General features: G+C 43.4%; 1 protein-coding gene across 2 annotated transcripts in view; it reads right to left on the bottom strand.

Annotated features, from left to right (window-relative positions):
• The window catches only part of LRP2 (LDL receptor related protein 2), a 348,324-nt gene that overhangs the window by 249,676 nt on the left and 73,358 nt on the right, over positions 1–25,290 (bottom strand). For both annotated transcript variants that reach the window (XM_077447895.1, XM_077447894.1), the window contains exons 2-4: positions 9,491–9,598; positions 6,279–6,395; positions 3,625–3,741 (exon numbers count right to left, since the gene is read on the bottom strand). In XM_077447895.1, coding sequence (XP_077304021.1) covers positions 3,625–3,741; positions 6,279–6,395; positions 9,491–9,598 — 342 coding nt within the window. The remainder of the gene's footprint in view (positions 1–3,624; positions 3,742–6,278; positions 6,396–9,490; positions 9,599–25,290) is intronic.

The raw sequence follows: 25,290 nt of genomic DNA, 5'->3' as shown, positions 1-25,290 counted from the left end.
GGACAGTAAACAGGCCCATTGTTTAGACAGTTTGGAGACCCCTATGCTATACAATTTAATTATAGAATCTCCTTGAAGGTCACACCTTTCTGTTCTAGTGCATGGCATTAACAAGAGAGCATTACTACACGTTAACATGTTACATTAAGGCAGCATATGCATTTGAATGGACTGCCAATGCACCAGAATGCGTCATTTTCAGCAATCCACCACGGTAGTGTGTTGCAAGTTGCTGCAGCAGATGAGTGTTCTCTTAGTGCTGTGGGGGGTGCTATTGGAACGAACAGGAACACACTACCACTTATATGGTGCCTGTAACGTGCATTGCTATTCTTGTTACCACAATGCAATTCTGAATTTAATCCTTAGATCTGCCATAAACTATTATTATTATTATACAGGATTTATATAGCGCCGACAGTTTACGCAGCGCTTTATAACTATGCAGTGCAAAGGATAGCCTGATTAGAAAATATACAGTCAGTACAAATGGGTTGTTTAAGTTTGATCTCTTATTAGACAGTTTTTGTACATTGTAAATTGTATAAAGAAGGTCAGCTGGAAACAGAAACAGTGGTGCCAATGACCTGTGGCATGCTCTGTGCATAGTGGGGTGTAGGCTGTTTCTGTATGCTGTTCTGTAGATGCCCCAATAAACAAAATGTTAATATTACAAGAGTTTAAAGATCTGTTTTACTACATAACAGTTATTGTTTTGACACTGTACTTCTTTGTTTTCTGAAGACTAATTGTTTCATTTTAATACCGGTTTTGCGGGATTTCAGAGGTATATTTGTGGATTCTGGTCTTCCAGAAAGAGACACTGCAGCTCAAGACAATAACTCTTTTACTAAAGCAGCCGTTGGTGCAAGAATGTGATTACTTTCTCATTTTATCTTTATTCACACCATCCTTTATAGTAACAGCACTTCATTATAGTAGACTTTTGCTTGCCTTCTTTGTTTTCTATTTGCCTTCGAGCAAGATTTTCATTACCAAAGGTTTCACCAGGAACATTCCCGTAATGTGGAGGGATGTACAGTATGTAAGTTCCAGCAAGTTCCAGTATCATCAACAATGTTGCAACGCAAAACTACAGCCTTATTTAATGAGGAGTTCTTAACCTTAAAGCGTAGGTCAAGGCAAAACAATATATATATGGTGCATCTCTGCAATACTTGCACATTTACCCATGTGATATGCCTTTAAAGGCCCTGGAAGTACAAAGAAATGCCAGTTAATCTGCCAGAAATATACTAAGCTCTTAATTTACTATTGTGGGCTGACAACTCACAGCATTTTTTTATGGACTGATTGGTGTCAGCCCTGCCCTGTGTCTTTTTCTAAACTATTCAAACTCTCTCGCTGTCTTCGTATGCACCACATATTGACTGATTGACTTGTAGTCCAAGATAAGAACAGGGAGGACTAAAAATTCTCTTTAAGATGACACAGGCAGAAAGCACAGGACAGCTCTAAATTTCTGATAATATCAACAGGAATTTTTTTTTCACAGTTAGAACAGATACAAATGATTTTAGTGGTATATTTAAAGGCAAATAAGAGAAGTCCTATGCTGAACAGATCCATGGCTCTTTGCGAAACCTGATGGATCATCCCTGGTGCTTATACCATGTTAAGAATTTTGGAGTCCCTTTCACCCCAAAATAAGTTGGAAGTTCTGTGTTTTCCTACTGTGAACTAATTTATAAATGGAACATGGTTGTAAAGTTTTTTTGTAAAATTGAAATAATAAACATTTGATACTTACCTGTTCTGTGAAATGGTATTAAAGAGAACGGACTGAACTTGGTCTTTACTGGGTACCCTGTTGGTGCTCTGGGCTCAAACTCTTCTTGGTGCCTCCTATGGGGGCGCACCCATGGGCTATGTGCATCTATTAACACACAGAGCACAGCTCAGCCCTGCTCCCCGTTCTCTGCTCACAGGTTTTGATTGGCAGCAAGAATCAATGGCTCCTGCTGCTGCCTCTGTGAGTGAGCATAGAGAAAGGAGAGAACCACTGCAAATAGGCACAGTGCTGGATCGAGATCACGCTCAGGTAAGTACAGAGTGTAAGTTAAGGGGGGGAGAGGTCGATACAGCTGCAGGGACATTTTTTAACTTAATGCAGGGTCCTGCCTTTAGAATCACTTTAAACATTGCGGGCTCTAGGATGTCGTTAGCGCTATCACTACACTAATACACCAGATGTCATACTGTAGAAGCTGCCCTCATGGTTGTACAATTAAGGCCCCTTACACAGAGGGTGGGCTCCGTTGGAGTCTGCCTGCTAAGTGGGGAATTTGTCCGCTGATCCCTGCTAAGCAGGCGGAAGGCAGGTCCGTGTCTGCTCCTCTTATGAAGAGTGGGCACAGACACAGCCCACTCTCCTCTATGAGCGGTCATATGTACACTGCCATCCTATTTGAGCTACCAGACAAATAGGAAATGGATCCCCATCTGTCTGTTTTTAGGGGATAGGATTAAATGTTGATGGGTGTCAACAGATACATGTTCGTTGACACCCAACACTCAATAGAGAAGACTAGAGGGACCTATCAGGTTCGCTTGTGAAAAAGCCATTAAACACAGACCAGAATTATCACTTTGTATTTCGCTAGCTGCACTTGTGATAAATCTACAGTAAACATCCTTCCCAGTCGATGCCTTTTACAGGGAAATGCGTCAGGTGAAGCTGCAATATGTGACGTCACCACGCACCAGCCTGCAGGACAAGCTCCACGGCTGTGTTTTGTTTGGAATATCTTTGTTTATCTCTGTAAAGTGCAATTAGATTTGTTTAATAACTGCTCGTAAATACTGCACTATGAAGTTTCTCCCTTCTTAATACCTTCTTGTGCTGGAGAACACTCAGCAGGATTATCGGTGGATCTGGAATCATAGCAGAAGTATTTCCATATCCAGGCAAAGTTACCATTATAACAGGAGGAGGGTCTCTCGTTGGAGCTGAAGGAGTGGAATATCGCAGTTACATAGTTACATAGTTAGTAAGGTTGAATATAGACACCAGTCCATCCAGTTCAACCTGAGTGAGTGTCTACAATTGTCCAACTGAACAGCACGGATATTCATGGATCTACACAAGAGTGCTTATGGACAATTTATTTGATTATTAATGTGGAGTATACACTTGCTGATTTTTTTATTAACATTTTTCATGTTTAGGATTGCACACTTTTGTGTGTGAATTGAGTATTTTGATTCAAAGTAGAAGCACCTATACACCATCTTCAATTTTTGAAACTTTAGGGTAAGTGCAAAATGTTCATCTTTATATACAGTATACAATAGGCTGAAAGAATTTTGCAACAACATTGCCTTTTTAGTGTATTCACTTCCCAAGTCTTTTCCATTTCTGAAATACTTATTTCCAGAGTCAGGTACTTTTTAGCAAGCCAAAACATTTGAAGTGTTCTATTGGGCTTTTACGTTAATTTTCAAATTTGGACTACATAATGACATAGGATTGCCATGGGATTTAGCTGCTTTCTGTGACAACATCTCCACATCCCTTTTCTGCTTTTTACACGAGAGAGATTTGATCTTGAACACTTTCTAGAACAGTTATCATATACCATGCCAAGGACAAGAAGGACTTACGGCAGTTGCGTTCGTCTGAGCCATCTGCGCAGTCTTTCATTCGGTCACACTTGTAGGCTGTTGGGATGCACTGACCACTGGAGCACGTGAAATGTTGACTGGAGCAAGTTCTGCCAGCTAGAACAAAAACATTTCATTGCAAGCTGTGCCAGATATATAGATATACATAGAGTACAGTAAAAACGACTTTGACTATAAAGACCAAATGTAAAAAGGTCATTATTTTCCAAAAAAAAACATTTCACAATAAAGACACAAAAAATAGGTAATTTCAGTTTATTTACTTATAATTATACTTGTGGGTTTTTTATTGTTGTACACAATTAAAGTGGTTATAAACCCTTACAAACCACTTTGACCTACAGGTAAGCCTAGATTAAGGCACATGCGCCGTAGACAGCGGCGCGTAGGCGCACTATCTCCGTTAGCAGCATGCCGCTGCTAACGGCAATATGCTGTTAGTGGCGGCTTCCGTGCGCACGTGACGAGTGACGTTATCGCTACTCCGGCACTGTGAGTGGCCAGAGCAGCAATACCCGGAAGAAGATGGATGCTCTGTACTACAGGGGACAGCGGTGACATCGCTGGCTCCTGTGTCAGGTAAGTGACACATAATGGGATACTATGTGATGCACAGGAGCCCATTTTGCTTTACCTTTGCAGGGAGACAAAGAAGAAGTAAACCCATCAGGGTTTACTTCCTCTTTAAACCCAGAGCTTCTCTGCTATTTAGTTATTTTTTAAAGGTTTTCATTCAGGCAGTGCAAAGTGCATTGACTATGTGCAATGGTCTCTGACCCATAGCAGTCAGTTGTATCACAACTGAGGAAAAGGATGTAACGTGGCACTTAGTCAAGGGATGCTTTTGTGCTGATTTAATAAAGACGAAATTGCTGTCCAAGGAAAGTTGCACTTTGCAAGTTCTTTTTTCCTAGAGTTAATGAATGTGGTGATGTTTCACTTTGCAAACAATACCCAATCATAAGCAAGGACAATAAAAAAAAAACAGCATTTTGCCTGCACATCATTGCTGTGTTCAGCAGCACATGTAATTCAACACTTTATTTATAGATGGCTTTGGTGATTAATTTGTATCACCCTTGATTGTTTGGTGAGGACCACCTTCCCGGTTCCATCTTCCCTCTCATGATTTCCCGTTGCTGTGCCATGGGTTGTGCCACATCAGCTCCCGTGCTAGATAATGCCACGAAACGTGTCAAGCTCCAGATGCTACAGTCATGTGTTTATAATCTATTTTATCTACACAAATTAACTTTCATTTTAACATATCTTGATCAATCATGTATTATATGCTATGCCAATATGGATTAAGAAATTGGTGGGTTGCTAGCAACTTTGAACTACTGTGCCCTACAATGTTTGTATGTGTAAATATTTTTTATTAGAACCACAGTGTTCATTTGCTTTCCAACTGCATGCTTCACTCAAAGTCCCAAACCCGTTTTTTTCTTGAAAATTAGGGATGGAGGCAATTTTCCATATCCGCTATATGCCTCATTTAAAGTCTCAACCTCCTCTTCTTTTTCTCATGTAAATAAACAAGGGTAGAACTCTTTGCCTAAACACTGCTAAACTGAGGAAGTGAATTTTTTTAACTACAAAGCTTGTCTTCGTTGTTAAGTAATCAATACACTTCATGTCTGAATTAAAAAACGATGACTTTGACTCAATCTTAAACATCAACACACCCCACCATGGGCGCCTCTGAAGTTTGAAGAGTCGATGGGACTTATTCTCCTTTATAAACCAGCCAATCGCCTTCCTGATGTCCCCCATGATGACCTAAGACTGGTTTCCTCAAGGCACTGAAAGTGACCTATCCTTTGACCTGCATGGAGACAGGGATATTCTCCACATGCATACTCAAAGTGTTGCGTCTACATACCACTTGTTCAGTCACAACCTTGCCAATTGTAAGTTGTTACTTTCTAGCATATCCTTTGAAGCTTGGCTTCTTCTTTTCGCTGTATGATTTTGAGGACCACCACCCCACCAGCACAAAACCACTGTCCAACACTGCACTGCATGTGGTTGCATGGCGGGTACAGCATAGCTCCATTCACTGGAATGGGTTGCATTTGGTGGCAGTACTGCCTGTAGAAAGCAACAAGTAGGGTAAAATTTTTACCATGGCTGCAAAATGTGTACAGAGGAGGGAAATTATGGAATAGAGAGATCACTGTTGGAGCATCCTAAACATAAAGGGCTCCACCTAACAAAACAGGAGGGCACATAGGCCTAAAGCAATACTGTCAACATTTTATTAAAATATAAAAACGAGTGAGTACATACTCACAAGAGCCAAGGTATAAAAGTGTTGTAAACCCAGGGAACAGAATGGTAATCCCACAGTTGGAACTTGTAGGGTCCTGACATGGGTTGAACTTCTACTGATGCATTTCGAGGGACATGCCCTCTTCATTAGAGTAAAATAATCAGTACGGGTGGTCTCACCATTTAACTTGTTTTGTTTTAACCATAAGCTAAAAGTTCTACACACTTAAATTCAGTATGGTTTGATGAAAGTTGAGATTATTTCTAATCATGTCCTACAGTCAATGCGCTTTAAAAGCAGTGTGAAAGGGTCCTTCTATATTTATCTGCAGTCTTCAGTGGTTTGTTTTATAACTTACGGCAGTGCTGTTCATCAGAGCCATCATTACAGTCGTCTTCATCATCGCAGACCCAAGATCGAGCAATGCACTCTCCACCACCACATTGGAACTGGGTTGCTGCACAAGTCTGTGGAGCTGATGGAATAAATTATACAGAAAGTATTAGAGCTGATGGAATAAATTATACAGAAAGTATTAGGTAGATGTCTATTTATGACACTATTTAAAGCTGAAATTTAAACTGCTTTCCTTGGTTCCATGCAAACCATTTATTCCAAGTGTTAACTACTTGACCTCGGGAAGGTTTTACCCCCTTCATGACCAGGGCATTTTTTTGCTATTCAGCACTGCGCTACTTTAACTGGTAATTGCACAGTCATGTGTAACTGTACACAAATTCAATATATATAATTTTTTTCACATAAATAGAGTTTTCTTTGATGGTATTTGATGACCACTGGGTTTTTATTTTTATTATATAAGTGAGAAAAAGATGGAAATTAATTAAAAAAATATATACTTAGTTATAAAACATATTCAATAAAATCAATTAAACTTTTTATCACTTTAGACCAAAATTTATTTTGCTACATGTCGCAAGTGCTGGCATTGATCAGGGCTGATCCTGCATTTTTGGGGACATTGTACAATTAGGGACATTAGTATAGTTCATACAGACACTATACTAATATCAGTGCTAATCAGTGACTTATAGTGTGACTGTGATAATGTGGCAGACAATCTGCCATTAACTCATACTGGCTGGGAGGGACACTAACTGACTAATTGACACTGACGTCGCTAGTGACACTTATTCAGTGATCGGTGATAAAACTGTACACTGTACTAAAGACACTGGCAGGGTGACAGGAGTGCAATCAAGGGGTTAGGCACTGTGTGCCTAACAAGTGTATATGTACTGCTTTTACTTACAGATCGTCTGGCTGGGTTTCTCTCTGCTCTCAGCTCTGAACGGTAACTGAAAGTAGGGAGAAATCCAGCCAGATTTGCGTGTTGTGTTTACTAACACACATATTTCTGTGCTGTTATTGGCCACAGGTGTACAGCTACACTTGTTTGCTGTGACCTGCTAACAAACTCGTGCTGTGTCCAATCACAGCACAGGTCAGCAGAGGGTGCATGCATGCAGGCCTCTCTAAACCAGGAAGTGCACCACGATGTAAGAGTACATTGCGGTGCCTGGGGCTGCTGTCTGCCAGCAGTAAATTTACTGCACACACACACCGCCGCTCTGTAAACAACCTTATGTTGTGTGGGGCGTGGACTTAGTCCTCCTGAGCCATGGTTGGCCAAAGGCACCCTGCCTTTGGCCAGTTATGGCTCTCTCAGCAAAGCGTGCTGTGATTGGCCAAAGCATGCAGGTCAGGTGCCTGATTTGGCCAATCATCATACAGCAATGCACTGCGATCTCGCAGTGCATTATGGGGCATTCCGTGGCATTCTAATTTTCCGCAAACACCTCATATGTTTTTAGAACAAACGAACACCCGATGTTTGAGTCGAACTTAAGTTTGACTCAAATCGTTGGCTCATCCCTAACTACAAAACACAGCACAGGTGCCCCCATAGCACACGGCTTGTAAGAAGAAGGAGGGGGGAGCCCTGGTGGGGGACTGCCAATGAAGGTGTAAGAGATCAGTTCTTTGCAATATTGAGGAAACTGGGGGGGTCTGGCTGCACCACTAAAGAGACCTTGCTGGGGTGCGGAAAAGGTAAGTATTTCTTCTTATTCCTGCAATCCTAGACTTAACTAACATCTAGCCCATTTCAGTGCATGAGGAAGGGGGGAGGCCCACTGCAAAGGCAGATTTTTTCCCAATTCCTGTAGCTAGGCTTTAGGGTGACTTATACGTTATGCGCAATTTCGCAAATAATAAAGTGTAAAAACAAGCAAATATACAAAAATCCCTTTAGTCCAGTTATGTTTTCATTAGCAAAAAAAGCATTTTTTTAAGCACTACCCATCTCTGCAATTCATCATCAAAGCCAGCGGAAAACATATGCAAATACCGACTAACATCCCTTGGCCCACATCCCCTAAATAACAATGTTCAGGCCTGACTACTGACCTCACCCACCAAATGCTGCAGTGTTTTAGGCGTGCCATGAGGAAGGATGTATAAGCCGAAACACATTGCATTTCTGATGTTGTGTCACTATACATGTAGCCAATAAAAGGATTTCTTTATCAAGAGTACACGGAGAGGCTGGTTTTATGCATTCTGGACTTTTACTTTGGGAGATGAAGCCCCAGCCAGGGCACCGGTCTCCAGTTTTTAAATCCTGAATACAGCAGTGTATCTGGGGTCATTTGGTCATTTTGCAGCTTATACAAGCCATTCTATGAGTGCCAGCAACATGCCCCAGCATTTATATCCACACATGTGGCATCTGTAGCTTAATCCAATCATCACTGAATGGTCAAGGCAGATGATAAATGTCCTAGAGGAGGTGTACATTTCCAGTAAGGTGCACATTTTGGACAGAGAGGACAACTGGTTGGAAAGAGGTGTGAAAGAGGGCACCCCCGTCAAAATGGAAGAATTATCCCTAAACACGAGTGGAGACCGTCAACACCATGAGGTTAATTTAATAAAGGAACTAGCTGTTCTCTTGGCAAGGAAATTTTCTCCAGAACTTAGTGAATGTGGTGAAGTTTCTCTGCAAAGAATACCCAATAACTTGCAAGGAAAATAACAGTTTACTGGCACACGTTTGAAGGATGGAAGTCTACAGAGCTTCACTATATGTACTTAACGTAGCTCTGAGGCAAATTCCCTTGCAAAGTGAATATACTGTTAGTCTTTCACATACATTGCCAATTTCACATCTCTACCCTGGTGACTTGACAACAATTTAAACTACCCACCTATGCAGACTTTTTGGCAGCAAGGGATGGGCACAATTTACACACCTTCCCACTTGTGCTTGGACAATCAACATCTGCCTGGACACATTCCATGATGACTGGATTGAGGTGTCGGTGCCACATGTGTGGCTATAAATGTTGGGGTTCCTGACACTCATTAAAATTAAAGAATTGGGTTGGACAAGCTGCAAACTATTTTCAACGTTACAGAATAAGTCAAGTTTAAGGTAACTAACCACTATGGACTAATGTATGCAGTGTTTGCAGATGCATTTTTGTGTACTAATGAACATAGTAATCATTCATTTTCAATGAAAAGAGAGAACTTAAAGGTACTTACGGCAGCCAATCTCATCTGAATTATCTGTACAGTCTGCAGCCCTGTCACACCTCCAACTTAATGGAATACAGCGTCCATTCGCACAACGGAAGTCACTTGATGAACATCCTAAACAAAGCAAACATCAAACACATTAACTATGGATTAAACAAGATTTACACACACACAGAAGGCCTTCCCAAAAAGTTGAAGAGTAACATGCAAATGACCAAATCTGAAGATGTTTGTAACTGTTCTTACTACTTTTGGCATTGGAGAGTCAGAGTTTGATTGGTTGATATGGATATGAATGCACATTACTGTTACTTTCTCTACTTTATTAGATAAACTTGTTTGTACCCCAGATAAAACCCCCAAACCAGGTCTCACAGGCTTTTGTTGCCCTCCTACCATATAACTACCAAAGGCTTTTTTTCCTTTGCTTTTGGTTGCTCTTAAGTTGCATGCACACTCCTCTAAACGCTTTTTCTCCTGGCAGGAAATAAGCAACTGAAAAAACGCACCTAAGGCACATGGGTTTAAGAGCGTTTATGCACGTTAAGCATTTGGGCATTCATTCATTCATTCCATTGGCCATAATAATAATTTATTCTGGCCATTTGGATGCATGCTCAAGCACTAAGCACGCCTAGCTTTTAGGCACATTTACAGGTGTTTACACACATTTACAGGCAGTTAGGAGTGTCTACTCAAAATCTCCTCTCTTTTATGTGTAAGTGATGTTTTTTTTTTTTAAGTCTCCAAATGCTCCTCTTCTGCTACACCTGTAAACGCCTATCTGTTCATGGCCCTATAGACTAACACAGAGGTGATTTTAGAAGCTGAAAAAAAATCCAAGCTGCTGTAAAAGTGCATTTTTTTTATGTCCTGTGTGCATTAGGCCTTAAAGTATAATTTAAGCAAATTTTTGACATGTTTGATGTGTCTTAACATCTAATTTATTCTAGGATGAAACTACCGCTGCCCATACATAGCTCAAATTTTGTGTGATTCCTGCTTAATATGAAAATCGAAGGAGCTGAGCAAAAATTCTTGGCCCTCCAGTGACTGCAGCCAAGTAGATGCAGTCATTCTTTGGTTATTATGCCAGAAACGGGAGAAACGGCTGTCAGAATACAATAGGCAACCATTGTATACAATATGCAACCATACACAGTTTCGTGTGTATGGCTAACCTAAGAATAGGGGGTTTGGCAAGGGTGATTCTCTTGCCTACAAATATTTGCAATAAAAGTTGTTCTTCTTCCTATTTGTATCTCCTGATTAAAGAGCACCTGTCAGGATGGCTATTACCCATGCCTGCTCATTTCTGAAACCGGAAGAAGGACACCTTTTAGTGCGAATATTTTTAGGCAAGAGAATAGAAGTTTGGCATGGGTGATTTTCTTGCCTAAAAATATTTGCACTAAAAGGTGTCCTTCTTCCTATTTCAGAAAGTGAGCAGGCATGGGTAATGGCCATCCTGACAGGTACTCTTTAATCAGGGTATACAAATTGATATGATTTAAGCAAAGTAACAATAATAGCAATCAATCAATTTGGTTTTCTCTACCAATGTTGTTTAGGTATTATTATCTGTCTTATCAAATAAACCCCATAGATCCTAAAGGAGAGGAACTATCAAATTGTATACAAATAAATACACATCACTGTACATATAGTTATACAGTACAGGGTTTTTACACACAGCCATAACTGGCAGGCATTTGAGATGCTTCTGAGTTCCTCCTAATTTATTGTTAGTCCTCATGCACCACTGGACATTTTGCCACCTCTCCTAAATGGCAGCAGTGTTTTGGCACGAAAAATGTTTGATGCTTGTGTAGCGGGGTCTCTTTAAGAACTATAAAACTACTGTTCCCAGAACCCCGCTGGTTCCCAGGATGCTTTGAGTTATGCCCCAGAGACTTATGGGGGAGGAAATATAAGGAGGGGGAGAGGCCTAGTTCGCTCTCTTTGGACACCCCCCTCTCTCCTAGCAAGAGGAGGTCTGTGCTGAACTGCTGAAAGCACAAGGCCTGAAGCCTGGGCCTTGTGCTCTTTTCCAAAGAGCTCTCTGCCAGCTTAGTTGCACCTGAGAGACAGTTTCTCATCTTTGCTGCAGTACACCAGAAGGATTGAAGACTGGGAGGTCGGTGGATTCCTGTTCCTAGACGAAAAGGCAGAGAAACCGGACTTGGACTTGTCCGAGTGGTGAGAGCTGTTTAAAGACAGATGCTTTATCTTTATTATACGTTTGGATTACAAAGTTGTTCTTCAAGTGCACCACCGAAAGATTGCTAGCGAATATTGTTTTACTGGACTTCCATTTAGATCAGTCAGGCCTGACTGCATAGGTAGACAGTGCTGGGTGTTTACCCATGTGGGGAAGTAGCTGAAAAAGGGCAGCGCTAGAGTTGCATAGCAATACTTTATTATGCTGATTACTCTGTTTATCTTTATTACTGGTTACTGCAGGGACCTGATTATGTGTTGCAATCCAAATGTTTGATTCATGTTATTCCTTTTATAAAACCAATAAGTAAAGTCAGTTATATACTTTCAAGGATTGTCTATGAGCTTGAGTTATCCACCCACACACACACACACATATTTAGAGTATAAGCGATTTAATGTGTATTGCTAGATACTAACTGTGCCAAAGTGGGTAGTGCAGATTGCCGGGGGGTTGGCGGAGCTGTGCTCAGGACCCAAACCAAACTTGCGGCCCTCTTAAGTGAGGGTATCGCTATACGTGGGGGCTCATAAATCCGGGATTTCTGAGACAGCGGTGAACACTCCAGAGGTACCGGCATGGACCCACAGGGAGTCAGAGCGTGGTGTGAAGCGGCTAAGGCCGACCCAAGTCAGGCAGTGGTCATTAGCCTCCCAGGGGAGGCCTCCCAGGGGAGGAGCCATCGCCAACGGGATCACCGCAGGCTGCGGCCCGTACCTCACCCGAGAGTCCCAGATCAGCACCGGCCACCCTTAGCGCAGAACTGTGTGCTGTGCTGGGGGAGATTGTGGCCCAGTGCAAGAAGAATCCCACAGATTACCCGATGTCGGGGTACAGGAAACTCTGGATGTTTTCAGGGAGGAAACCTGTACCTTCGGAAGAAGAGGGATTTGAAGAGTGGTTAGATAGCGCAACTCAGGCACTAGAGGAATGGGAAGTTCCAGAGCGCAGAAAGAAGCAGAGGATTGTGGAAAGTCTAAAGGGGCCTGCTCTAGAGGCCATACGCAACCTGAAGATGAGCAGGACAGACTGTAATGCACAGGAGTACCTAGATGTACTACAGACTGTGTTTGGTGGGACATAGAAAATCTCTGAGCTTGCTTATCAGTTAGAGCATTGCTACCAGAAGAAAGGTGAAAAACTATCAGACTACATGGGACGTTTAGATAAAATCTTGCATAGGATGATCCTAAAGAAGGGGATCAGCCCAGGAAAAGTAGATGAGGCCCGTACTCAACAGGTACTGAGGGGAGCTCAACCCATGGATCCTATTGCATGGACACTGCGTGCCCGACAGGATGGGAACAGTCTGGAGTACACTGACCTCATCCGAATGATCAGAGAGGAAGAGGCCCTACTGGAAGAGAAAAGGGAAGAAGATCTCACCGAGCCCGCCAACCAACCGGTAGCAATAGTTACACCGGCCATGACTCCCGCTAGAGATAAGGAGCTGGACACTTTGAAGTTACAGATGTCCCAGGTGATGGAGATGTTGACTGCTATGATGGCGAAAGGTCAAGGGGGAGCCGAGAAACCAAGTCCTAGAAAGGAGTTGTTTCCAGATACACCAACACCAAGCCCCACTCGAGACCGAGAAGAGATGCTATGCTACAACTGCGGGGGCAGTGGCCACTTCGCCAGTAGATGTTTCAGTCCCAAGAAGAAGAAGATAGATAACCGCCAGCCGGCGGGAAACTTCAGAGGGCCCCGGTGAGGGAGTCAACCGGGTGCCCATGTCTTTCAGTGAACTCCAAACTGAATAGAAGGAAGAGAGAGAGAGAGAGAACCAGACCCCTCACAAGGAATGCCTACAAATAAGAGACAGTAACATCCCTCAGCGGGTTTGTACTCCCATTACTGTGGGGAGGGTCAATGCATACCAGGTTCGAAAAAGAATAAAGTCTAAAACCAACTGGATGAAGACGGGTCCCCAGAAGAGGGTGGCCTCAACCCGGCCCTACCCAGAAGAATTGGTCGGCCCGTCCCCCACTGTCTCCATCCAGGTGGAAGGAGTCTACACGAAGGCCCTCCTGGACACTGGAGCTCAAGTGACTTTGTTGTACAGAGACTTCTATGATAGGCACTTGAGCCATTTGCCTATACAGAAGATAGAAGAGCTGGAGATATGGGGCCTGGGAACTCAGAGTTTCCCCTACGATGGTTACCTGCCCATAAAGCTGACCTTCGATCCATCTGTGGCGGGGAAAACAGAGGTGTTTGACACCCTGGCAGTTGTGTGTCCTAGACCGCTCGGGGCCAGCAAGATGTCCCTCATCATAGGGACCAATACGGATCTGGTGCGAAGACTTCTGACCCCTCTAGTGGAGACGAGTAACCATCAAGATCCCAATATCCATCCCATGCTGAAGACAGCCTACCAACGGTTGGTCCTAGAGCAGAAGACCCCAGGAGAGGGGATAGGGAAGGTGTGGAGACTTGGGAGAGAGGGAGTGGTGCTGCAGCCCGGAGAGGTAGCCTGCCTCAGGGCCACGGTGAAGCTTACCTGGGAGCAGCCTGGCCTCTTTGTCATGCTGGAATCCGATCCAAGGGAGGATCACTCAGGCCTGGAAGTGATACCGGAAGTGATTTCAATCAAGGCCCTGAAGAAGGCTCGAGGAAGAGTCCCAGTGAGTGTGAGAAACCCTACGGAGAGACCCATAGAGATCCCTGTCAGAATGCTGTTGGGGCAGGTGAGTCCTGCGGCCCCAGTCAGCTGGTCAGAAGTAAAAGGAACAGGTGCAGGAGGAGATGTTTGGGAAAAACTTTCCATGGAGAACCCGGACCTACCTGGAGCCTGGAAGGAGAGAGCCAAGGCCCAGCTGACTAGATGGGAGAGGATTTTCTCAAAGGATGAGTTTGATGTGGCATGTGCCAGGAGTGCCACCCACCGAATCCGCCTCCAAGAAGACAAACCCTTCAGGGAAAGGGTTAGGCGGGTCCCTCTAGCTGACCTGGAGGATCTGAGGGAGCAGCTTGCGGAGTTGAAGAAGACTGGTGTGATTCGGGAGTCTAGAAGTCCCTATGCCTCCCCCATAGTGGTGGTCAGGAAAAAGAATGGGTCGTTGAGGCTTTGTATTGACTACAGGACTCTCAACAGGAGGACCATCCCTGACCAGTATACCACACCGAGAATAGAGGATGCCCTACAGAGTTTGGCTGGTGCCAAGTGGTTCAGTGTAATGGACCTCAAGAGTGGGTACTACCAAATCCCCATGCACCAGGAAGACCGAGAGAAGACAGCTTTCATAACCCCAGTGGGATTCTTTGAATTCAACAGAATGCCTCAGGGCCTGTCTGGAGCCCCTGCTACCTTTCAACGCCTCATGGAGAAGACCGTTGGAGACATGAACCTCATAGAAGTCCTTGTGTACTTGGACGATGTCATTGTCTTCGGGAAGACTTTGGAAGAACATGAGGCCAGGTTGGAGAAGGTGTTGAGAAGACTCAGCGAAGAGGGACTCAAGCTTTCTCCCGGGAAGTGCCGGTTTTACCAATCCTCTGTGAACTATCTGGGACACATAGTGTCTGAAAAGGGAGTGGCTACAGACCCTGAGAAGTTGGAGGCAGTTACCTCTTGGCCAAGACCGACAACAGTCACAGAGCTCAGATCTTTCCTGGGGTTCTGCTCCTATTATAGAAGATTTGTGAATGGGTTTGCCCGGATTGCCAAGCCACTGAACGAATTGCTCAAGACTGAAGGAGAAGAGGATGGCTTGGGACCTAGGAGGGCCGGTGAGTCGGTTCAAGATCAGTGGAAACCCAGGTGTGAAGAGGCTTTCCGAACCTTGAAGAGGAGCCTTACCACGGCCCCAGTCCTGGCCTATGCCGACCCCACCAGACCATATGAGCTACATGTCGATGCCAGTCATGAGGGCCTAGGCGGAGTGCTCTATCAAGAGTATGAAGAGCAGCTGCGACCAGTGGCCTATGTGAGCCGGAGCCTGACTCCCTCGGAGAAGAACTACCCCACTCATAAATTGGAGTTCTTGGCCCTCAAATGGGCAGTAGTAGACAAACTGAAGGACTATCTCTATGGGGCGGAGTTTACCGTAAAGACAGATAACAATCCTCTGACCTACCTCTTCACTACTGCAAAGTTAGATGCAACCGGACACAGATGGTTGGCTGCATTATCCGGATTCAACTTCAGTCTAAAATACAGACCAGGGGCTGGAAATAGGGATGCAGATGCCCTGTCCCGAAGATCTCATGTCATGGTCGATGACTGGGAAGACTGGACTCAGGTAGCACCGGAAGGAGTGCGAGCACTCTGTCAGGGTGCTGAGTTTAAAGCAAGAGGGGGCTCCAGAGCAGAGGAGATAGGAGTCACCGCAGTGGGAGTCCCTCAACCCTACTGTGGGGTAATTCAACTAGCAGAGGAACTCCTGCCAAAGCTGTCCAGAAAGGAGCTGAGCTATGACCAATTGGAAGACCCCATGGGGAGATTGGTCCTTGAAGCTTTGGAGAACGAGAATCCAGAGGGACTTCGACATCACCCTTCCAAGGAGGCTCGCCTGCTGAGGAAAGAGTTGGATAATCTACAAGTACATCAGGGAGTGGTCTACCGAAGGGGCCCCTCTGATGACTCAGAAGATAAGTGGCAGTTGTTTCTCCCAGAGAAGCACCGAGAGACGGTACTAATTGCCTTACATGACCAGCATGGCCATCTAGGGGCGGAGAGAACTTTCCAGCTTGTCAGAAGCCGGTTCTATTGGCCCTGTATGAGGGCAGAAGTGGAGGAATATTGCCGTTCTTGTGCACGATGCATCCAGAGGAAGACTCTACCCCATCAAGCTGCCCCAATGGGCCACCTACAGAGTCAGGGTCCAATGGATCTGGTGTGCATTGACTTTCTCTGCTTCGAACCCGATTTGAGTGGATTGGGAAATGTTCTGGTGGTAACCGATCATTTCACCCATTATGCCCAGGCTTTCCCCACCAAAGACCAAAAGGCCTCCACTGTGGCCAAGGTGCTCATGGAAAAATACTTTGTCCACTATGGATTACCACAGAGAATCCACTCAGACCAAGGAAGGGACTTTGAGAGTCGTCTGATCCGGAACCTACTGGACTCATTGGGAGTAGAAAAGACTAGGACTACACCTTATCATCCACAAGGAGATGCCCAACCTGAGAGGTTTAATCGGACCTTACTAAACATGCTTGGAACTCTAGAGACAGAGAAGAAGCAACACTGGAGCCAACACATATCAGCTCTGGTGCACGCTTACAACTGCACCACAAGTGATGTGACGGGTTACTCCCCCTACCGGCTCATGTTTGGGAGAGAAGCAAGATTGCCGGTGGATCTGGCCTCTGGCATTTCCCTAGACCATGCCTCTGCTACCTCCCACAAGGGATATGTGGACCGACTTAGACACAATTTGAAAGTGGCCCATGAACGAGCTCAGGCGGCCTCGGACCAAAGGGGAGCCCGCAACAAGAGGAACTTCGATCTGAAGGTTCGAGTTCAAGACCTGCAGCCTGGGGACCGTGTACTGCTACGCAATCTGGGGATCCCTGGGAAGCACAAGCTTGCTGATAGATGGAGATCGGAGCCCTATGTCATTTGCAGAAAGCTACCTGGATTGCCTGTGTATAAACTAAAACCAGAGGGGAAAGTGGGGCCCTTGAAAACTTGGCACAGGAATCATTTGCTCCCGCTTACTGAAGCAGTCAGAATACCTCCAGTGAGAAATCCACCTGAATCTGTTTCCATTCTGGATACCCCGGGACCTAGCACTCGGTCTCAGACCTCCCGGGTTAGAGATGGACAAGATTCCCAACAAGGTGAAGGTGGAAGAGGAGAGCTTGAGTGGCTGTGGCCTTTATCAACTCCAGGAAATTCTGCCATAGATCTCCCACCTACTGAGGATACACAGGATGGGACACTGAACCCAGAAGCTACAGAGTTCATTCCATCTAGTGGTGTGCCTGAAGGCTGGGAAGATATCCCTAGCATTTACTCAGAAGAGGAAGGAACCGATGTTCCAGAACCAGTGATGCTGTCAGAATGTGTTCCTGAAGTAGAGCCTGTGGCACCAGAGCCTGAAGTCCCAAGAGAACAGAGAGCTCGCCGAGTTGTGAGACCCCCCAAGAAGCTAACCTACTCTCAAATGGGAGAGAGCTCTGAGGACTCTGTTGTGACTGCTAGAAGAAGTGCTGAACGCTCTAATCCTTCCACTGACCATTTGGTGGAGGGCAACCCCAGCTCACTTTCTGGCACAGTTAGGCAGGCCACTCATGTCAGTGTGACCTGTGGGACAGGGAACCCCACCTCTGAGTTCTGGTGGAAATTCCCTGTACCAACATCATACTCAGCACTTTCAAAATTGGTACAGGATATGTGTTAAAAGTTTATCTTTGGGGACCAAAGAGTTTAAGTGGGGGGAGTGTGTAGCGGGGTCTCTTTAAGAACTATAAAACTACTGTTCCCAGAACCCCGCTGGTTCCCAGGATGCTTTGAGTTATGCCCCAGAGACTTATGGGGGAGGAAATATAAGGAGGGGGAGAGGCCTAGTTCGCTCTCTTTGGACACCCCCCTCTCTCCTAGCAAGAGGAGGTCTGTGCTGAACTGCTGAAAGCACAAGGCCTGAAGCCTGGGCCTTGTGCTCTTTTCCAAAGAGCTCTTTGCCAGCTTAGTTGCACCTGAGAGACATTTTCTCATCTTTGCTGCAGTACACCAGAAGGATTGAAGACTGGGAGGTCGGTGGATTCCTAGACGAAAAGGCAGAGAAACCGGACTTGGACTTGTCCGAGTGGTGAGAGCTGTTTAAAGACAGATGCTTTATCTTTATTATATGTTTGGATTACAAAGTTGTTCGTCAAGTGCACCACCGAAAGATTGCTAGCGAATATTGTTTTACTGGACTTCCATTTAGATCAGTCAGGCCTGACTGCATAGGTAGACAGTGCTGGGTGTTTACCCATGTGGGGAAGTAGCTGAAAAAGGGCAGCGCTAGAGTTGCATAGCAATACTTTATTATGCTGATTACTCTGTTTATCTTTATTACTGGTTACTGTAGGGACCTGATTATGTGTTGCAATCCAAATGTTTGATTCATGTTATTCCTTTTATAAAACCAATAAGTAAAGTCAGTTATATACTTTCAAGGATTGTCTATGAGCTTGAGTTATCCACCCACACACACACACATATTTAGAGTATAAGCGATTTAATGTGTATTGCTAGATACTAACTGTGCCAAAGTGGGTAGTGCAGATTGCCGGGGGGTTGGCGGAGCTGTGCTCAGGACCCAAACCAAACTTGCGGCCCTCTTAAGTGAGGGTATCGCTATACTTGTAAACATGTTTAGGCACTTCAGGTTCTTGGGCGTTGATTCATTTTACTGGCCAGAATAACAAATCTGTGCATCTGAAGCTGTTATAGCTGCAAAAGGTGGGCCAACCCAATATTTATATCTATATATCTATCTATATAGATATATTGAGATATATATATATATATATATATATATATATATATATATATCTATATAGATATATGTTATTTGAGGAGTTGATTTGAGTCACATATATGTATTTCTTTATCACCGGATGCATGGTTATGATATGTGTATATATGCTATAGCGTATGTTAATGTTTAGCCCCATACACACTATCAGATTGTCTGCTGATTTTTTCCTTCGGGTTTACCAAAACCATGTAGTGCAAGGGCCTGCCTGATTGCATACACGTTGAAACCCCTAAGGTTTGACCTCATATTATATGGTTTTGGTAAATCTGATGGAAAAAATCAGCAGACAATCTGATAGTAATGTTACATACTTAGTGCCACACCTGTTTTTGTAAGTGCCCAGAAATGCCATCCCCACTGTATGCACCCTGGGTCAGTGAGAGGCTCAGATGTGCAGTTATATGTAAACAGTGGCAGCACTGGCCATAAAATTTGTGTAAAATAAAAATATGATAGACGCAGCTGTGCCAGCAAGAACCACTAATTCTTGTCATGAGCCACTCCCAGCCACCCATGTGAACGGACCCTTATTTTACTGGTTTTCAGAAGGACTTTGCCAGCTGTTTTTTTTTTTTGTTGCTAAAGTTTTTTGTATTGGCTGGTAGTCAGAAAATAGTCATATGACTGCTACAAGAAAAAAAAAAATGTAAAATGAAAGATCTGAAAGCAAAATGTTGGTGAAATTAATTTTCTTTTTTTAAATATGATATTTTACAGGGGGTGAAGGAGGAACCTAAATTGTAAGTATTCATGGTAAAAATGTGCACTTCTATTAAAGTGATAAATTACTATCCAGCAAAATCTACAGCTGTGCTAAAGTTAGAATGTGCACTCATATTTTTTAGACACATACTGTATGTAGATGAGATTACACTAATGTACGGTAAATAAAATCAATGCATTAAAACAGTTTACGGCCCATTCACACCTGAGCATAATGTTTTCAGGCAGAAAATCACACGATTTTACAGCGTTTTTTGCCGCGATTTTGCTGCGTTTTTTGCAGTGTTTTGCCGCGATTTTGTGCAGGGCAAAAGGTCACCAATGTTAAAAGAAGAAAAACGCCCAAATCTGCCTGCTTTGAGCGACAAAAAAGGGTCCAGAACTTGTTTGAGCTTCAGGTGACATGGAGTGGAGATGTGAACCATCTCCATTGAGAATAGACATGTGCATTCGTTTTCGTCCGAATGCATTTTCGTCCGAATTTCAGCTATTTTCGTTTTCGTTTTGACAAACGATAACGAAAGCACAAAATCCGAAAAACGAAAGATCCGACATAAATAAATGCTCTATTTTCGTTTTCATTGTTACAACAGTTCGATATAGAATAGGAGATTCGACATGACTCTGACGATAACAATCTGTCTATAGAACCTGTGGTCGAATGTGCTTAACCTTACCTCTATTAGTCCAAGATTATATAGAGAAAATATTCGACAGAGAAAAAAGATTTGACAGAGAGAAAAGATTCTGCAAGTTACTGTCCTAAAAAGTGTTTGGGAACCCGGGTCCTGCCCCAGGGGACATGTATCAATGCAAAAAAAAGTTTTAAAAACGGCCGTTTTTTCGGGAGCAGTGATTTTAATAATGATTAAAGTGAAACAATAAAAGTGTAATATTCCTTTAAATTTCGTAGGGGGGGGTTGTCTATAGTATGCCTGTGAAGGGGCGCATGTTTCCCGTGCTTAGAATTGTCCCTGCACAAAGTGTCATTTATGCAGGAAAAAAAGTCCTTTAAAATCACTCGCAGCTATAATGAATTGTCGGCTCCCGTAATACAGAGAACACTCATTGAAAGTCATTGATAAAAAAATAAATAAATAAATTAAAAAAAAAGCGTGGGGGTCCCCCAAATTCAATTTCCAGGCCCTTCAGGTCTGGTATGGATATTAAGGGGAACCCTGCCTCAAATTTAAGAAAAAATTTGACGTGGGGTTCCCCCTAAATATCCATAACCAGACCCTTCAGGTCTGGTATGGATATTAAGGGGAACCCCGCATCAAATTTTAAAAAAAATTGACATGGGGTTCCCCCTAAAAATCCATACCAGACCCTTTATCCGAGCACGCAACCTGGCAGGCCGCAGGAAAAGAGGGGGGGACGAAAGAGCGGCCCCCCCTCCCTCCTGAACCGTACCAGGCCACATGCCCTCAACATTGGGAGGATGCTTTGGGGGTCCGTGACCCCTCAAAGCACCTTGTCCCCATGTTGATGAGGACAAGGGCCTCATCCCCACAACCCTGGCCGGTGGTTGTGGAGGTCTGCGGGCGGGGGGCTTATCAGAATCTGGAAGCCCCCTTTAACAAGGAGACCCCCAGATCCCGCCCCCCCCCCTGTTTGAAATGGTAAGGGGGTACAAAAGTACCCCTACCATTTCACAAAGAAAGTGTAAAAAATGTTTAAATAAAACAAACACACTTTTTAAAAATTCCTTTATTAAAAATAAAAAAAAGATTCCAGCGGCGGTAATCCACTCTTGCTATCCAGCGACGGACGGTCAGCTCTCCATCGATGTCTAATGTCATCCAGCGCAGCGCAGCATCCTTCTTCTGTCTCCGTGGAGGAGACACTACAGACATTCCGGCGGCTTGACGTTTCTTATATAGGGTGGGCGGGGCCACCCGTCACCTGACCCCGCCCCCCTCTGATGCAAGGGGAAACCCGGGGTTCCCTGTGACGTAGGGGTGACCCGCACCCCTCTGATGTAACACAGGCAGGTTTCCGTTACATCAGAGGGGGGCGGGGTCACCCATACGTCACGGGGAACCCCGGGTTTCCCCTTGCGTCAGAGGGGGGCGGGGTCAGGTGACGGGTGGCCCCGCCCTCCGTATATAAGAAACGTCAGCGCCGGAATGCCTCCAGTGTCTCCGTGGAGGAGACAGAAGAAGGATGCTGAGCTGCGCTGGATGACATTAGACATCGATGGAGAGCTGACCGTCCGTCGCTGGATAGCAAGAGTGGATTACCGCCGCTGGAATCTTTTTTTATTTTTAATAAAGGAATTTTTAAAAAGTGTGTTTGTTTTATTTAAACATTTTTTACACTTTCTTTGTGAAATGGTAGGGGTACTTTTGTACCCCCTTACCATTTCAAACAGGGGGGGGGCCGGGATCTGGGGGTCCCCTTGTTAAAGGGGGCTTCCAGATTCTGATAAGCCCCCCGCCCGCAGACCTCCACAACCACCGGCCAGGGTTGTGGGGATGAGGCCCTTGTCCTCATCAACATGGGGACAAGGTGCTTTGAGGGGTCACGGACCCCCAAAGCATCCTCCCAATGTTGAGGGCATGTGGCCTGGTACGGTTCAGGAGGGAGGGGGGGCCGCTTTCTCGTCCCCCCCTCTTTTCCTGCGGCCTGCCAGGTTGCGTGCTCGGATAAAGGGTCTGGTAAGGATTTTTAGGGGGAACCCCACGTCAATTTTTTTTTTAATTTGACGCGGGGTTCCCCTTAATATCCATACCAGACCTGAAGGGTCTGGTTATGGATATTTAGGGGGAACCCCACGTCAAATTTTTTCTTAAATTTGAGGCAGGGTTCTCCTTAATATCCATACCAGACCTGAAGGGCCTGGTAATTGAATTTGGGGGACCCCCACGCTTTTTTTTTAATTTATTTATTTATTTATTTTTTTATCAATGACTTTCAATGAGTGTTCTCTGTATTACGGGAGCCGACAATTCATTATAGCTGCGAGTGATTTTAAAGGACTTTTTTTCCTGCATAAATGACACTTTGTGCACGGACAATTCTAAGCACGGGAAACATGTGCCCCTTCACAGGCATACTATAGACAACCCCCCCCTACGAAATTTAAAGGAATATTACACTTTTATTGTTTCACTTTAATCATTATTAAAATCACTGCTCCCGAAAAAACGGCCGTTTTTAAAACTTTTTTTTGCATTGATACATGTCCCCTGAGGCAGGACCCGGGTCCCCAAACACTTTTTAGGACAGTAACTTGCAAATTAGCCTTTAAAATTAGCACTTTAGATTTTGAACGTTGGAGTCCCATAGACTTTAATAGGGTTCTAAAGTATGCTATATAGTTAGCTCCGTCGAATCTTCTTTATACATTCGACAGACACCATAAGCCTTCCAAGACAGATTCGACCGTAATTCATGTGGATTTTCGGACGAATGCAATTTTTGAACGAAAAACGAAATAAATAAAAACGAATTTCGGGAGTAACTAAATAAATTAAGTTTTCAGACGAAAACGAAATTCCGAAACGAAATATTTTACTCTGCACATGTCTAATTGAGAATAATAGATTTTTTTCCCCTCCAGCGTTTTGTAACTTCAGGCTTCAAGTTACAAAACGCTCAGGTGTGAATGGGGCCTAACACTTTGATATTTTCAGTGATTTTTGGAAAGATGTTTGAAATGATCAAACTGCTATATAAAAACAATAATTTCATTTTAAATGTGTAATTTCTATTTGATGTCCTTTATATATACAAAGACTATGTAGTTGTAGCCTTAACAAATTACTCTTTAAGTTTGTATTTAGTCAGATATATATGCACTATATAACTGTCATTAGTTCCAAAGAACATTGTTCATTCAAATTGCAAAGTGTGTGGTTGGTGGTTTAGTCTGAAGCAATAGCGTTTTCTTGTACAGATAATTAAAAAGTCTGGAACGTGACTATACAATACAATACAATATAACACAGTACTACTGTAATTTAGCTCCTTCCTATGTTATGTGTTACAATCAATGAGCAGGAAGACATGTCAATGTGAAATTACGATCTGCTTGGTGCTAAAAGCTTATTTCTAAGTGATAGTCTAGCTGTGACATTCTGATTTATAATGTATGTTGCAAGTGGTCAGAAATTTCCCTGGTTTAATGGTGGTACAGGGTGGTACAGGAATATGTGTACACCCAAATACCTTCTATGGAATAATGTATGGTGGAGGTTGGTGGTACAGGTCTGGGGTTGGTGGTGCAGGGCTCTTATCAAACCACCTTTACAGCACAACAGCCTCCCTTGCAGAAAACACTTTGATGGAATGTACAAATGCACGCTGGAATCTCTGAGCTCTATCACGGAGCAGAGTTGGACAAGATTAGAACTTTTCCTAAGCCTGCTGATTAAAAAAAAAACAAAAAAAAATACAAAAAAACACATTGAGATGTTTAATTAAAGTTAACTTTCTAGCAACTGTATTCCAGGAACACAGGAAAGGAAATGACAGTATGACATATATATAGGTACATATATACATCTATCTATATATATATATATATATATATATATATATATATATATATATATATATATATATATATATATATATATATATATATATATATATATGAATTAATAAAATATATTATGTATAAAATAAAGTATATTAATATATATATATATATGAATAAATACATTTAAAAAAAAGAAATATATGTGTGTGTGTGTGTGTATATATATATATATATATATATATATATATATATATATATATATATATATATATGAAATCCCTTGACAGGTGTCACTATGTAAAAAAAAAGTATAGACCCATATCCCTCCCACCCCCTTCAAAGTAACATCCCTGTTGAATGGCACTGTAGAAGGCAAATCCTTACTTCTAGGGCCAATTTACACCTAGCATTGTGGAACGCACACATTAACATATGCATTTATATGCATTGGTGCAAATGTGCCATTTATTTTAAATATCATCCCAACGCACTACGCACAACACAATACACATGGATTCCAACACAAAGCATGGCAGTGCCGCAAAATATGTGTGACTTGTCACTGCAATTTTTGGGACATTTCCATACATCAGAAGACCATCAATTTCAATAGGCTATATTAAAGCAAACAGCAGACAGTATATTGCAGCTTACCAATTCTAAGATGTGATGGCTGTATTAGTTCTCTTTTTTAGTCTTTCTTCCATTTTTACCTAGTGATCCAGCCAGCAAGTCTGTTGTTTTTCAAAAGCACAAGTTCTTCAGCAGAATGTATCAAGTTACATGTAATAGGCAAACACCTTATCGCTGGCAGGGGTGATTACAACACTCAACTTTTATTTATTCATGTAAAACCTTTATCCCAAAAGGAAGGTTTGCTGTAACTGATTATGAAGTG

This window comes from Lithobates pipiens, unplaced genomic scaffold, assembly GCF_037356315.1.
Source record: "Lithobates pipiens isolate NorthernLeopardFrog02 unplaced genomic scaffold, aLitPip1_a1.2 Scaffold_22, whole genome shotgun sequence".
In the NCBI taxonomy this organism is placed as follows: domain Eukaryota; kingdom Metazoa; phylum Chordata; class Amphibia; order Anura; family Ranidae; genus Lithobates; species Lithobates pipiens.
The sequence above is the reverse complement of the archived record's forward strand: the minus strand, read 5'-3'. Positions and strand labels throughout refer to the sequence as shown.